The 13,303-nt window shown below is 35.2% G+C and overlaps 1 protein-coding gene across 1 annotated transcript in view; it reads left to right on the top strand.

Moving 5' to 3' along the window:
- Positions 1-13,303, top strand: part of FSIP2 (fibrous sheath interacting protein 2) — a 127,782-nt gene that overhangs the window by 42,209 nt on the left and 72,270 nt on the right. The window contains exons 10-13 of the mRNA XM_020886299.2: positions 3,406-3,518; positions 4,340-4,385; positions 5,985-6,088; positions 10,226-10,286. Of these exons, the coding sequence (XP_020741958.2) occupies positions 3,406-3,518; positions 4,340-4,385; positions 5,985-6,088; positions 10,226-10,286 (324 nt within the window). The remainder of the gene's footprint in view (positions 1-3,405; positions 3,519-4,339; positions 4,386-5,984; positions 6,089-10,225; positions 10,287-13,303) is intronic.

Below are 13,303 nucleotides of genomic sequence, written 5' to 3'. Positions count from 1 at the left end.
ATATTACAGTAGTTTGTATATCTTCTGAGTCTCTTTTAATCTATGGGATTCTCCTTCCATATATCCCTCTTCTTCCCTCCTTCCCTTCTCTTTTTTCAGACTACAGTTTATTTGTTTCAGAAACTGAATTGTTTGCCTTGTTGAGCTCCTCAGTGACTGAACTTTTGCTGATTGCATCTATATAGTGTATATTATTTCTTCTGTATTTCTAGTAAAGAATTAATTTATTTACTTTCAGGTTCAGGTTCTTTAGCAAGGTTGATTCATAGATGGTCGTGTATCTTTCTATCAGGAAGCACCATAATATTGCATTGTTTTTCTCTTTGTGATATTAACAGCCATTTGTGCTCAAGGCCTGATCCATGGATTAATTATAGATTTCAAAATTGGGTTATTTTAATTCTATCATCTCTCCTTTATAAATTAAATCATCTAATAAAAAGAAATTTACTCTCAACTTCTGATTGGTTACATTGTGATACAGGTAGTTAAGAAAAGCATACTGATGCTTAATATTTTAGCATCATTTATTAGTTTTCAAAATAATGAATTGTTTCAGTAGCATCTTCCATACGTGTGTGCTGTGTCGCTCAGTCAGGTCCAACTCTTTGTAGCCCTGTGGACTGTAGCCCATCAGAATCCTCTGTCCCTGGGATTGTCCAGGCAAGAATACTGGAGTGGGTTGCTATGCTCTCCTCCATGGTATCTTGCGCACCCAGAGATCAAACCTGACTCTCTTGCACTCCTGGGCAGTTTCTTGCATTACAGGTGGATTCTTTACCCACTGACCTACCAGGGAAACTGCCCATATTGCTATTACTGTGCTTGTTTATGCTGAAATTGTGACAGCTCTAGCAGGTAAGAGCCCCTTCGAGATAACTCTTAAGTCCTTTCTGACACAACCTTATTGATTTTTGTTAGCTTTCGTGTTAACTCAGAAGCTTATCCTGTAGACATTCAGTTGTTTTCAACCAGTGAATTTCATTGGCATCGTTGAAAAGATGAAGTGGTATATATAGCTGGACCTATTTCTGGACATGCTCTTTTGTTTCATTGGTCTGTTTGCCCTTATGTGAAAACAGTATTCTGTTAATTGCTGTAGCCTTATAATGAGTCTTGAAATTTGGCAGTTTGAGTGCTCCAACATTTATTGTTTTTCTAGGTTAACTTGGTTGTTCTAGGGCCATTGCATTTCCATAGAAATTTTAATTTTTTAATTGAAGTATAGTTTATTTACAATATTATGCTAGTTTTAGGTGTAAAAATGATTCACGGTCTTTTGCAAATTATATTCCTTTATAGGTTATTACAAGCTATTAAATATAATTCCTTGTGCTATACAGCAAATCCTTGTTGTTTTATCTATTTTATGAATATAGTTTGTATCCATTAATCCCATACTGATTTGTCTCTCCCTTACTCCGTCTCCCCTGTGGTAACCATGTTTGTTTTCTAAGTCTGTAAGTCTGATTCTGTTTTGTAGAGATTCACTTGTATTACCTTTTGGATTCCACATATAAGTGGTATCATAAAGTATTTTGTCTCTCTCTGTATGACTTACTTCACTAAGCATAATATTCTCTAGGTCCATCCATGTTACTGCAAGAGGCAATATTTCATTCTTTTTATGGCCACACAATAATAATATTCCATTTTGTGTGTTTGTGTGTGTATATCTTAAGTCAGTCATTTGTTGATGGGAACTTGGATTATTGTATCTTGACTATTGTAAATAGCAGTGCTGTGAATATTGGCATGCATGTATCTTTTCAGCTCTCCAGTGTCTACAACAGTCGTTTGGAATTTTTGTGTGTTCACCTTTCATTTCTTTTTCTTGCTGGCCAGGACTTCCAGAACAATGTTGAACAAAAAGGTGATTGTGTACATCCTGATCTTGTTCTAAAATTAAGGCTAAGTGATCAATATAAACTAAAATATTAGCTCTAGAGATTTGAAGATAACTTATATCAAAAGAAAGACATATCCTCTCATACTCCCATTCACTAAGAAGTTTCATCATGAATGGGTGTTGAGTTTTCCCATGTTTTTCCTTGCATCTTGGAGGTAATCATCTAAATTTGCTCCTACTGTAGTAAGTTACTTTGACTTATTTTTGAATAATAAACCACCATATTTCTTGGGATAAGCATCACTATTCATTATATATTATTTTTTAGTACATATTGTTAGATTCAATTTATTTGTAATTTTTACATCTTTTGGCATGGGAAGATATTAACTGAGTTTTTCTTGTAATGTCTTGTAATTTTTATGTGATTTTTATATCTGAGTGATTCTGGTCTCAAAGTATGAGTTAGGAGATGAGTTTACTCCTCTTCATTTTTCTGGATGAATTTGTGTAGAATTAGTGTAAATTCTTTCTTTGGTATGTTGTATAATTCAGAAGGAAAGTCATTTGAGCCTAGAGTTTTCTTTGTGGAAATGTTTTAAACTACACATTCCATTTATTAAATAGATATGATCTTCATATTTTCTATTTGTTCATGAATGAGATTTGGTCATTTTTTTGCTTTTTATGGAAAATACATCTCATAACTTATTGCTATACCTTTTCATAATTTATTATTTTTAGTATTATCTATAGACTCTGTTATGCCATTATCTCTGTGTCTTCTCTTTTTTCTGATCAGTCTGACTTATCAGTTTTATTTAAACTGTTTATTTTCTCTTGTTTTTCTATTTCCTTTTCACTTGGATCTTATTTCTTTTCTTCTGCCTATTAAGTGTGACAAGGATGTGGAAGAATTAAAACTTTGATACACTGCTGAATAGTATGATATGGTACAACCACTTTGGAAAACAGTTTGACACTTCTTAAAAATTAGACATATACCTACCATATGACCTAGCCATCTACTTCTATGTATTTACTCAATAAAAATGAAAACGTATATTCACAAAAACTTGTGCAGGTAAATTCATAAATATTTGTAAGTTGCCAAAACTGTAAATCTCAAACAACAGTAGATAAAAATAATTGTGACAAATCCATTGCAATGGAATAATTTTTAGAAATAAAAGGAATGAATTTTTAAAATATACAATATTATGTTAACTGAAAGAAAGCAGGCAAAAACAGAATACATACTATATGATCCCATTCCTATAAAATTCTAGAAAATGCAAATAAATCTTGTGTTAGAAGTACAGAGCAGTGTTGTCAGAGAATGGGAAGAAAGAGATAGATGGATTACAAAGGTGAATGAGAGAACTTTCAGGGGGTATTGTAAATTTTATTTTGGTTGTAGTGATGGCTTCACAGTTATGAGCATATTTTTAAATTCAGGAAACCATGCAGTTAAAATAAGTACAGTTTATGTTACTTCAATTATACTTCAGTGAGTTCTTTTTAAAAATATGCTGTTTCTCTTTCATTTCTTTTAGGACCCTGTGTAAACACTCTTCATAGATCTCTAAGTAGTTCAAAGAATGTTGCCCAAAAAACTGTACCTGCTGTTGTTTGTCAGCCAGACACACAAGATGATGCTAAACAAAAGGTATAAAGTTATGTCTCAAACTTTTGTATGCTGATTATTAATTTATCTTGTTAACTGTTGCTTCTAAGAACCATCTCCTTCTCTAGCATGTTAACTTATCTGTTAGGGATATTAGGGTCTATTCCTGAGAACTGATCCTTTTCCCTATATGTGTTGATTTACCTTTGTGCTAAACTCAGAAACTGATCCAAACAATCAGTTAGCAACTGCAATGATAATAATATCTAACGTCTATTGTGCATCTGTTGGCCAAAGCCCTATGGCTTTTTCAGAAGGAAGGGAAAATGAATAAACCAGTCACACAGGATACAAAGGAGAATAATACATAATCTTTCCTCTTGAGGACTTACTGTTTAGGGAAGCAGACAAACACAAAAAAAATGTTTTACAGTAAATAAAGAATATGGAAATTTTATTTTGATTCTAAGCAATGTGTTTTTAAAGCACTAATTGGATTAGAATAGTTTGGATTGTATTTCCCTGAAACAAAACAAATGACCAAAGTTTTTAGAATCAGCCATTAAATAGATTACCATGAATTTAAACAAATTATGGAATACTGGAAGAAGAGCAGATTTATACATGGCTACATACTAAACTCAATTTTGAACTAGTGAAATACCTATAGAACTAGTACCTACCTGTAGAAGGTACTATAGGAGGCTGGTATTAAGTATTGCCCCTGAGATAGTTTTCATGAGAGAGTTAGAAGATTAAAGACAAGAAAATCTGTATTAATTTGGCTGATTGATGGAAGGCAAATCTCTTCATGAAGTAAAGTTACTAATGAATGTTCTTATCTTTAATGTTGTGCCATTTAGAAAGATGGAGAGATAAGTAGAAAACCAAGTGTTTTTGATGATAGAGGTAAGAAAATAAAAAACATTTTATAATTGTTCTTTGTTAAGTACCTAATTATGGTTTCACCATATAGTTTCTCAAGTTGTTTTACTTGATTATAAAACTCATGGTTATTTTGGAAAATAAAGCATGATATGAAACTTTATGAATTTTAATTTTTTAATTAGCCTAAAAATTTGAATGATTTCTTGATGAGTATGGTTTTTGAAAATTGTGAGGTGTATGCATAAGACAAGTGCTCAGGCCTGGTGTACTGGAAAGACCCAGAGGAATCGGGTGGAGAGGGAGGTGGGAGGGGGGATCAGGATACTCCCAGAGTGAAGTAAGCCAGAAAGATAAAGATTATAAGCTTTTTTTTCACAAGGAAAGCAGAAAGAATATTGTAGACAAATTTCCTTGTGAACATAAATACATTATAAAAATGAGCCAGTTGACAAGTGCTCAAGGCTGGTGCACTGGGAAGACCCAGAGGGATGGGATGGAGAGGGAGGTGGGACGGGGGATCGGGATGGGGAATACATGTAAATCCATGGCTGATTCATGTCAATGTATGACAAAAATCACTACAATATTGTAAAGTAATTAGCCTCCAACTAATAAAAATAAATGAAAAAAAAAATTGTGAGGTGTGGACAAGTTAGAATACCTGCTGTAGCTGTTCCAGTAATAAGTAGAGTAAGGTACTGACATACTGTGGTTCAGTAGGTTACAGTACAGAGCACTTCCCAGGAAGGCCCTCATATTCCACTGCCATATATTCCTTATAGGCAATATATCCTAATTTGTATCTCCTCATGAGTGGAATATACAAAAACTAAGTTTTTCTGCATGTTGTTAGATTTCTGGAAGTCACTCAAAGTACTTCCATGCATATCCTACAGTATACACACATAGAACATGCTAGAACCCTCCATGTCGTAGCCAATGACCAGCTCAGATTCAGTACAGAAATCAAATTCTTCATCCTCTGTTTTTACCCAGGCACAAAACTTGACTAATCTTCGACTCTTTCTCTTTCTTAAATTTCGTATCCCAACGTTACCAGTCTCTGTCTAACCTACCGCCTTAATTCCTCTTCCCCTCTCCTCTTTTCCATTCCCAAAACAGCTGACTTTGTTTTGTCCATCTTTGAATATTTTAGTAATCTTTCCCCAACCTCTTCCTCCTCTTTTTAATTCACTGTATGTTTTGGTGTAAAAGCAATTTTCCAAAAACCAGTTTTGGTTATTCACCTATTCAAGTTGTGAATGGTTTTCCATTGCAGACTGAATGAAATGCAAATATCCAGTTACACCTGCCAGTGGTTTGTGATTATAGGAATTAAATTGGCGTAGTAGTATATGAATTAGGATCAGAGGTTAAGGATCTCAGACTTGGTTTTGAGAGCAGTGGTGAGCCACTGGAAATTTGTAGGCACTGAACATCAAAAAAGCACATGTTATTCTTGGTGATACTTCCTTAACTCAGGTGAATCCCTGATTGATGTAACCCAGTGATTGTGCTCAGTAAGTAGGGAGAACATTGAATCAGTTCTTTTCATGAACATTCATCCTTAATCCAGCACTATTATCTTTTTGTATGTAATTGTTTCTCTTCTTTGTCCAGGGGAGCCATGTGTCTCAACTCAATATTCAATGATTTCACCTCAGAATTCAGCTACGAGAAATTTTCCCAGATCACTGTCTTATTTGAATCATTCAAAAGTTGAGGTATATAATATTTCCTTTGCTCCAAATGCAAATAATAAATGAAGTACAGTTTTATGATCAACACTGGTTAAAAAAATTCATTCATGAAGCTACTATATAGAACAGCTTTACTCGCTGAAATTAATCATATCCTAAAATTCCCCAAAATAGGCTGCAACATATAGTTCATGGTACAAACCTGCAACCTTCAGAGAAAGTATCAAATTAGGCTTATTTGATTGGGCTTTGGATAGTGCTGATTGTTCTGAGACAGACCATCTTTTCCCATTCCCTTTTGGCTAATGATCAGTTAATTGCTTTTGAAAAGTTACCAGCAAAAGTTCAGGGTGTGACTTCTGGGTATTACATAAATGCATAGATACCTTTCTCTGTGGGTTGCCAATTTGCTATCACAGGAGTCAAAAACCACATCTTCCATTACATTAGCAGCACAGTGTTAACTGGTTGAACTCTTAAAAACTTAACATGATTTGAAAGAGATTTCAATATACTGGAAATTTATTAAATTTTTTCTAAATGAATTCTATTTGATTACAGTAGAAAGTAACATCATTTCCCATGTCTTCTAATGCATAATTTTTGAGAGTCCATTATATACAATTCATAAATGTGTGTTTAATATAATATGCTTTTCTGTAGCATAGTTTTATTATGAACAAGCAGTTTACGTTTCAATGTTCTGCTGTGTTAATAACCACATTAAGTATGAAAAGGAAATTTTTTACTAACTCTCAACATCTAAAGTCCTCATATTGCCCAATAAATATTGAAGACTATGTCATTTACTAAAAACCAAAACAACAACAAAAAAATGAAAAACTTCTTAAACTTCTTTAAATACATTTTATTATTGACCTTTTTTGAGCAATGCATATATTCTTAAATTTGCCATCCATATTTCTTGAAAATGAATATTAAATGTCCACAAATATCTGGTTTATTATGAGAAATACCATTAGAATTTTATTATGAAAAGTATTACATCCTGTTTCCAACATATTTTTCAAAGCTTACCACTGTCAGAAAATGTATGTCTGATGGTCTGTGTTCAACACTTTTATCTGGGAATTTAAAGTCTATTGTGAATTCACTGATTAGCTCTAGTAATCAACAAATTCAACAAAGTTGTGGGATACAAGGTCAACACAGAGAAATCACTTGCACTCCTATATACTAGCAATGAAAAATCAGAAAGGAATTAAGGAATCAATACCATTCACCATTGCAACAGAAAGAATAAAATATCTAGGAATAAACCTACCTAAGGAGACAAAAGACCTGTATACAGAAAACTATGAGACACTGATGAAAGAAGTCAAAGATGACATAAAGAGATAGATATTCCATGTTTCTGAGTAGGATGAATCAATATTGTGAAAATGACTATATTACCAAATGTAATCTACAGATTCAGTGTGATCCCTATAAAATTACCAATAGCATTTTTCACAGAACTAGAACAAAAAATTTCATGATTCATATGGAATAGCCAAAGCAGTCTTGAGAAAGAAGGATGGAGCTGGAAGAATCAGCCTTCCTGACTTCAGACTATACTTAAATGCTATAGTCACCAAGACAGTATGGTACTGACACAAAAACAGAAATATTGACCATTGGAACAAGATAGAGAACCCAGAGATAAACCCATGTACCTACAGGTACCTTATTTCTGACAAAGGAGGCAAGAATATACAATGGGGCAAAGACAGCCTTTTCAATAAGTGATGCTGGGAAAATTGGTCAGCTACATGCCAAAGAATGAAATTATAACACTTCCTAATGCCATACACAAAGATATGGATTACTCAAAATGGATTAAATACCTAAATGTAAGACCAGAAACTATTAAACTCTTAACAGGCAGAACGCTCAATGACATAAATCAAAGCAAGGTCTTCTGTGACCCACATCCTCAAGTAATGGAAATAAAAAAAATCAACACGTGGGACCTAATAAAACTTAAAAGCTTTTGCATAGCAAAGGAAACTACAAACAAGGTGAAAAGACAGCCCTTGGAATGGAAGAATATGATAGCAAAGGGAACAATGATAAAGAATTAATTTCAAAATATACAAGCAGCTCATACAACTCAATACCAGGAAAGCAAACAGCCCAGTCTAAAAGTGGGAAAGGAACCTGAAGAGACATTTCTCCAAAGAAGATATACAGATGACTAACAAGCACTTGAAAAGATGCTCAACATCACTCATTATTAGATAAATGCAAGTCAAAACTAGTGAGATACCACCTCACACCAGTCGGAATGGCCATCATCGAAAAGTCTACAAACAATAATTGCTGGAGAGGGTGTGGAGAAAAGGGTACCCTCTTGCATTGCTGATGGGAATGTAAACTGATACAGCCACTATGGAAGACAGTATGGAGACTCCTTAAAAAGCTAGGAATAAAACCACCATGTGAACCAGGATTCCCACTCCTAGACATATACCCTGAGGAAATCAAAATTGAAAAAGACACATGTACTCCAATGTTCATTGCTGCACTTTATACAATATCTAGAACATGGAAGCAACCTAGATGTCCATTGACAGATAAATGGATAAAGAGCTGTGGTACATATATACAATGGAATACTACTTGGCCATAAAAAGGAACATATCTGAATCTATTTAATGAGGTGGACAAAACTGGAACCTGTTATACAGAGTGAACTAAGTCAGAAAGAGAAATGTGAATATCGTATACTGACACATATATATGGAGTCTGAAGAGATGGCACTGATGAATTTATTTTCAGAGCTGCAGTAGAGAAATAGACATAGAGACTAGACCTATGGACATGGTGGGATGAGAGGAGGGAGAAGGGGAGATGTATGAAGAGAGTAACATAGAAATTTATAATACCATATGTAAAAGAGATAGCCAGTGGGAATTTGCTCTATGACTCAGGAAACTCAAACAGGGGCTCTGTGACACTCTGAAGTGTGGGCTGGGAGGGAAGCCCAGGAGGGAGGAGACATGGGTTCTTGTTGATATATGACAGAAAACCACAAAATTCTGTAAAGCAGTTATCCTTCAATTTTTTAAAAAAATTAGTTTTAAAGCCTATTGTGGAAATTCCCTGGCACTCCATTGGTTAGGACTTGGCATTTTGCTGTTGGAGGTCTGGGTTCCATACCTGGTCTGGAACTTAAGATCCTGCAAGCTATACAGTGCAGCCCCCAAAAAGGAAAAAGTCTATTGCACCTGATTAACTGCTCGCAAACTCTCGTATATTCAGAGAATCTGCATTCTGCCTTCCAGCTCTACTTAAACGTTTATTCTTTAAGTGTCTAAAAAAAAAAAAATGTACCTGTTCATTTATTCCATTGAGTTAGCTTCCTTACTAATCAGTGCACTCCAAAGATACTTAATTTAACAGTAAATGATACTGTGCAGAAAAGAATAAGCTTGAGACTGCTGACTTTGTAGTGGCTTGCTTGCAAGACTGGCCTATGGCTAGTGTTTGGGAACCTGGCTTTTCTAACATTCTCTAACTGATATGAAAATTCCCTAACTGAACAGGTGCATACATCTACCTAGACTCTGCAGAAAATGTGATTTTTGTTGAACATCTGATTTCCTTTTGGGAGGCTAGAATTTCAGATATGCATTAGGCAGAGGATGTCTTCATGATGAACCTTCAATAAAATCCTTAAGTGCTGAGTTTCTAATGGATTTCTGAGGCAAAACATTACACACATGTACTTTTATTACTGGAGAAAAGAGCATGTTCAAATGTGTCCTTTCACAGGAGGGAGAAAGCAACTGTGCTTGTATTTTCCCAGACTCCTCCTGTCTTTCTCCCTTACTTATCCTATAGAGTATCCTTTTATTATTAATATAATAAATATTAGATGTGAGTACAACTATATTCTGAGTCCCATGAGTCTCAGCAAATTACCACATGTGCATAGTCTTGTGGCCCTCCTATAACTATAAACTTGTTTAAGTCTGTAAATAATAGATGTAATATAACCATCAAAATATGTGCATTTCTTTAAAAATTACTTTAAAAAATTTAAGAGAAGTTCTCAAAAATCATAAATCTTTGTGTTTTAAATATATAAATAACTGTTGATCAGATCTTGGAAAAATGTATTTGAAGATATTTGTTTTGTTGTTTGTATTATGTAGAAGGAGATACATGTTGACTGGAATGGAAGATCAAAGAGAGCAAACCTATTTTGCAAATCAGGTAAATATCAACAGCTGTTGAGTAAATCGTGCAGTCTGTTAATTCATTTTTCAACTAACATTTATTGAGCTCCTGATTCATGCCAAGTGGCACTAAAGACTGAAAAAAGAAAACACATAGTTCAGTTATAGTGTAGTAAGGAGATAGACATGCCAATAGCCACACCCAATAAGGTAAGTACAATAAACAAAATAGGTGTGCATACATAGCAGAGGAAATATAAAGAAGACAATGCCTAGGTTTACCCAGGGTCCTCAGAGAAGCCTTTACAGAATAGGTCATAATTAAGACATAAAGGATGAGAAGGAATTTTCTATTTTGAGAAAATTGATACTTTTTAATAACTGTTCTTTCTCTAAATATTGAGTACTTTTCTGTCAAGAAGTTGCCTTGAATATTGTTTTATGATATACATAGATGACACATAAATGTGTGAAACATGAGATAGATTGATTCTGTGCGTGAGTTTATTCCTAAGTGAAATCATAAACTAAATAAAATGGGAGCACTGAATATGAAATGAAGTGAAACAAACTGGATAAAAGTAAAAGATCTTCATATAGTCCAGTTATTTTTAAACATGCCTGCTCAATAGAAACATATCTGGAGCCCTGGTAAAAGGGAAAGCCATACCTGGACATTTGTATTTTTCGAAAAATTCCAAGATAGCTCTGATTAGCGTCTGGATTTTAAAAAGTTATTACAGGTTTTTCTATTAAATGGTAGTTTTGGTGACACAGAATTCTGTTATTTTTCTGTTAACCAGTCATGATACAGTTGTATTGAGTAATAGTTACATAATTGCTATAGTGAAAGATGATCAATTTTCACAATCAATAGCCAGACAAAAAATAAAAGATAAGTACAATCACAAGCCATAATGGGAACATCATTAACCTAACAATATAAAATAATTACATATAATTTGGGGGGATCAAGCAGAGTGATGTGGTAAGTGGAAGTGCATACATGCACATGTTTTCATCTCCTTAGCCAGTCTATGTCTTTTGATTGGTGTACTTAATCCATTTACATTTAAGGTAATTATGGATATATATGGGCTTTCCTGGTAGCTCAGCTGGTAAAGAATCTGCATGCAATGCAGAAGATCCCAGCTCGGTTCCTGGATAGGGAAGATCCCCTGAAGAAGAGATAGGCTACCCACTCCAGTATTCTTGGGTTTCTCTGGTGGCTCAGACAGTAAAGAATCTGCCTATAATGTGGGAAACTTGTGTTTGATCCCTGGGTTGGGAAGATCCCTGGAGGAGGGCATGGCAATCAGCTCCAGTATCCTTACCTAGAAAATCCCCATGGACAGAAGAGCCTGGTGGACTATAGTCCATGGGGTCACAAAAAGTCAGACATTACTGAACTACTAAGAACAGCATATGGATGTGTATGATCCTATTATCATTTCCTTAATTGTTTTAGGTTTATTTTCTGTAGATAAGTCTTTTCCTTGTTTCCTGTCTAGAGAAATTCCTTTAGCATTTGTTGTAAGGCTGGTTTGGTGGTGCTGAATTATCTTAATATTTGCTTGTCTAGAAAACTTTTGATTCCTCCATCAGATCTGAAAGAGAATCTTGCCCAGTAGAGTATTCTTGATTGTAGGTTCTTCCCTTTAATCACTTTAAATATATCATGATATTCCATTCTGGCCTGTAGAGTTTCTGTTGAGAAATCAGCTGATAGCCTGATGGGAGTTCCCTTGTATGTTATTTGTTGTTTTTCCCTTATTGCTTTTAATATTTTATCTTTGTCTTTAATTCTTGTCAGTTTGAATACTGTGTGTCTCAGTGTGTTCCTCCTTTTATTTATCCTTCCTGGGACTCTGCTTCCTGGACTTGGTTGACTATATCCTTTCCCATGTTAGGGAAGTTTTCAGCTATTACCTCTTCAAGTATTTTCTCAGGTCCTTTCTCTTTCTCTTCTCCTTCAGGGGCCCCTATAATGCAACTGTTGGTGCACTTAATGTCCCAGAGGTCTCTTAGGCTGTTTTCATTTCTTTTCATTCTTTTTCTCTATATTGCATTCTGTGGCAGTGATTTCCACCATTCTGTGCTCTAGGGCATTTATCTGTTCTTCTGCCTCAGTTGCTATTCTGCTACTAATTCTTTCTAGTGTATTATTCATCTGTTTGTTCTATAGTTCTTCTAGGTCTTTGATAAACATTTCTTGCATCTTCACAATATTTGCCTCCATTCTCTTTCTGAGATTCTAAATCATCTTTATTATCATTATTCTGAATTTTTTTTCTGGAAGGTTGCCTATATCCATTTCATTTAGTTGTTTTTCTTGGGTTTTATTTTGTCCCTTCATCTGGGACATAACTTTCTGCTTTTTCACACTGATTACCTTTCTGTAATGTGGTTTTTTTCTGTAGTCACTGTGGGGATGTGGTTGTTCTGTCTACTGTCTAAGGGAGGAGGTTAAGAAGTTTGTGTAAGAAGCTTCCTGATGGGAGAGACTGGTGATGGGAAAAACTGGGTCTTGCTCTGGTGGGCAGGGCCTTGCTCAGTAAAACTTTAATCCAATTATCTGCTGATGGGTGGGGTTGTGCTCCCTCCCTGGTTTTTTGGCTTGAGGCAACCCAAGGCTTTATGGTGGCTCAGAGCCTGTAATGACCTGGGTTCAATCCCTGAGTCAGGAAGATCCCCTGGAGAATGAAATGGAAACCCACTTTGGTATTCTTGCCTGGAAAATTCCATGGATGGAGAAGTCTGGTAGGCTATAGTGCATGGGGTCGCAAAGTATCTGACATGACTGAGCAACTTCACTTTCTTTTCAATGGAGAACTCCAAAAGGGTTTACACCACAGGAGACCTTTCCAGACTGGTGCCTCCATTTCTGTGGTGAGCCCCTGCTGAACCACACCTCCACAGGAGACCCTCCAACACCAGCAGGTAGTTTTGGTTCAGTCTGATGCTCAAACTACCTCACAAGTGCACTCATCTCACACGCTAGTAAGGTAATGCTCAAAATTCTCCAAACCAGGCTTAAGCAATATGTGAACCGAG

The sequence above is a fragment of the Odocoileus virginianus genome, chromosome 13, assembly GCF_023699985.2.
Source record: "Odocoileus virginianus isolate 20LAN1187 ecotype Illinois chromosome 13, Ovbor_1.2, whole genome shotgun sequence".
Classification (NCBI taxonomy): Eukaryota; Metazoa; Chordata; class Mammalia; order Artiodactyla; family Cervidae; genus Odocoileus; species Odocoileus virginianus.
Note: the sequence above shows the minus strand (reverse complement) of the source record. Positions and strands in the feature narration are given on the sequence as shown.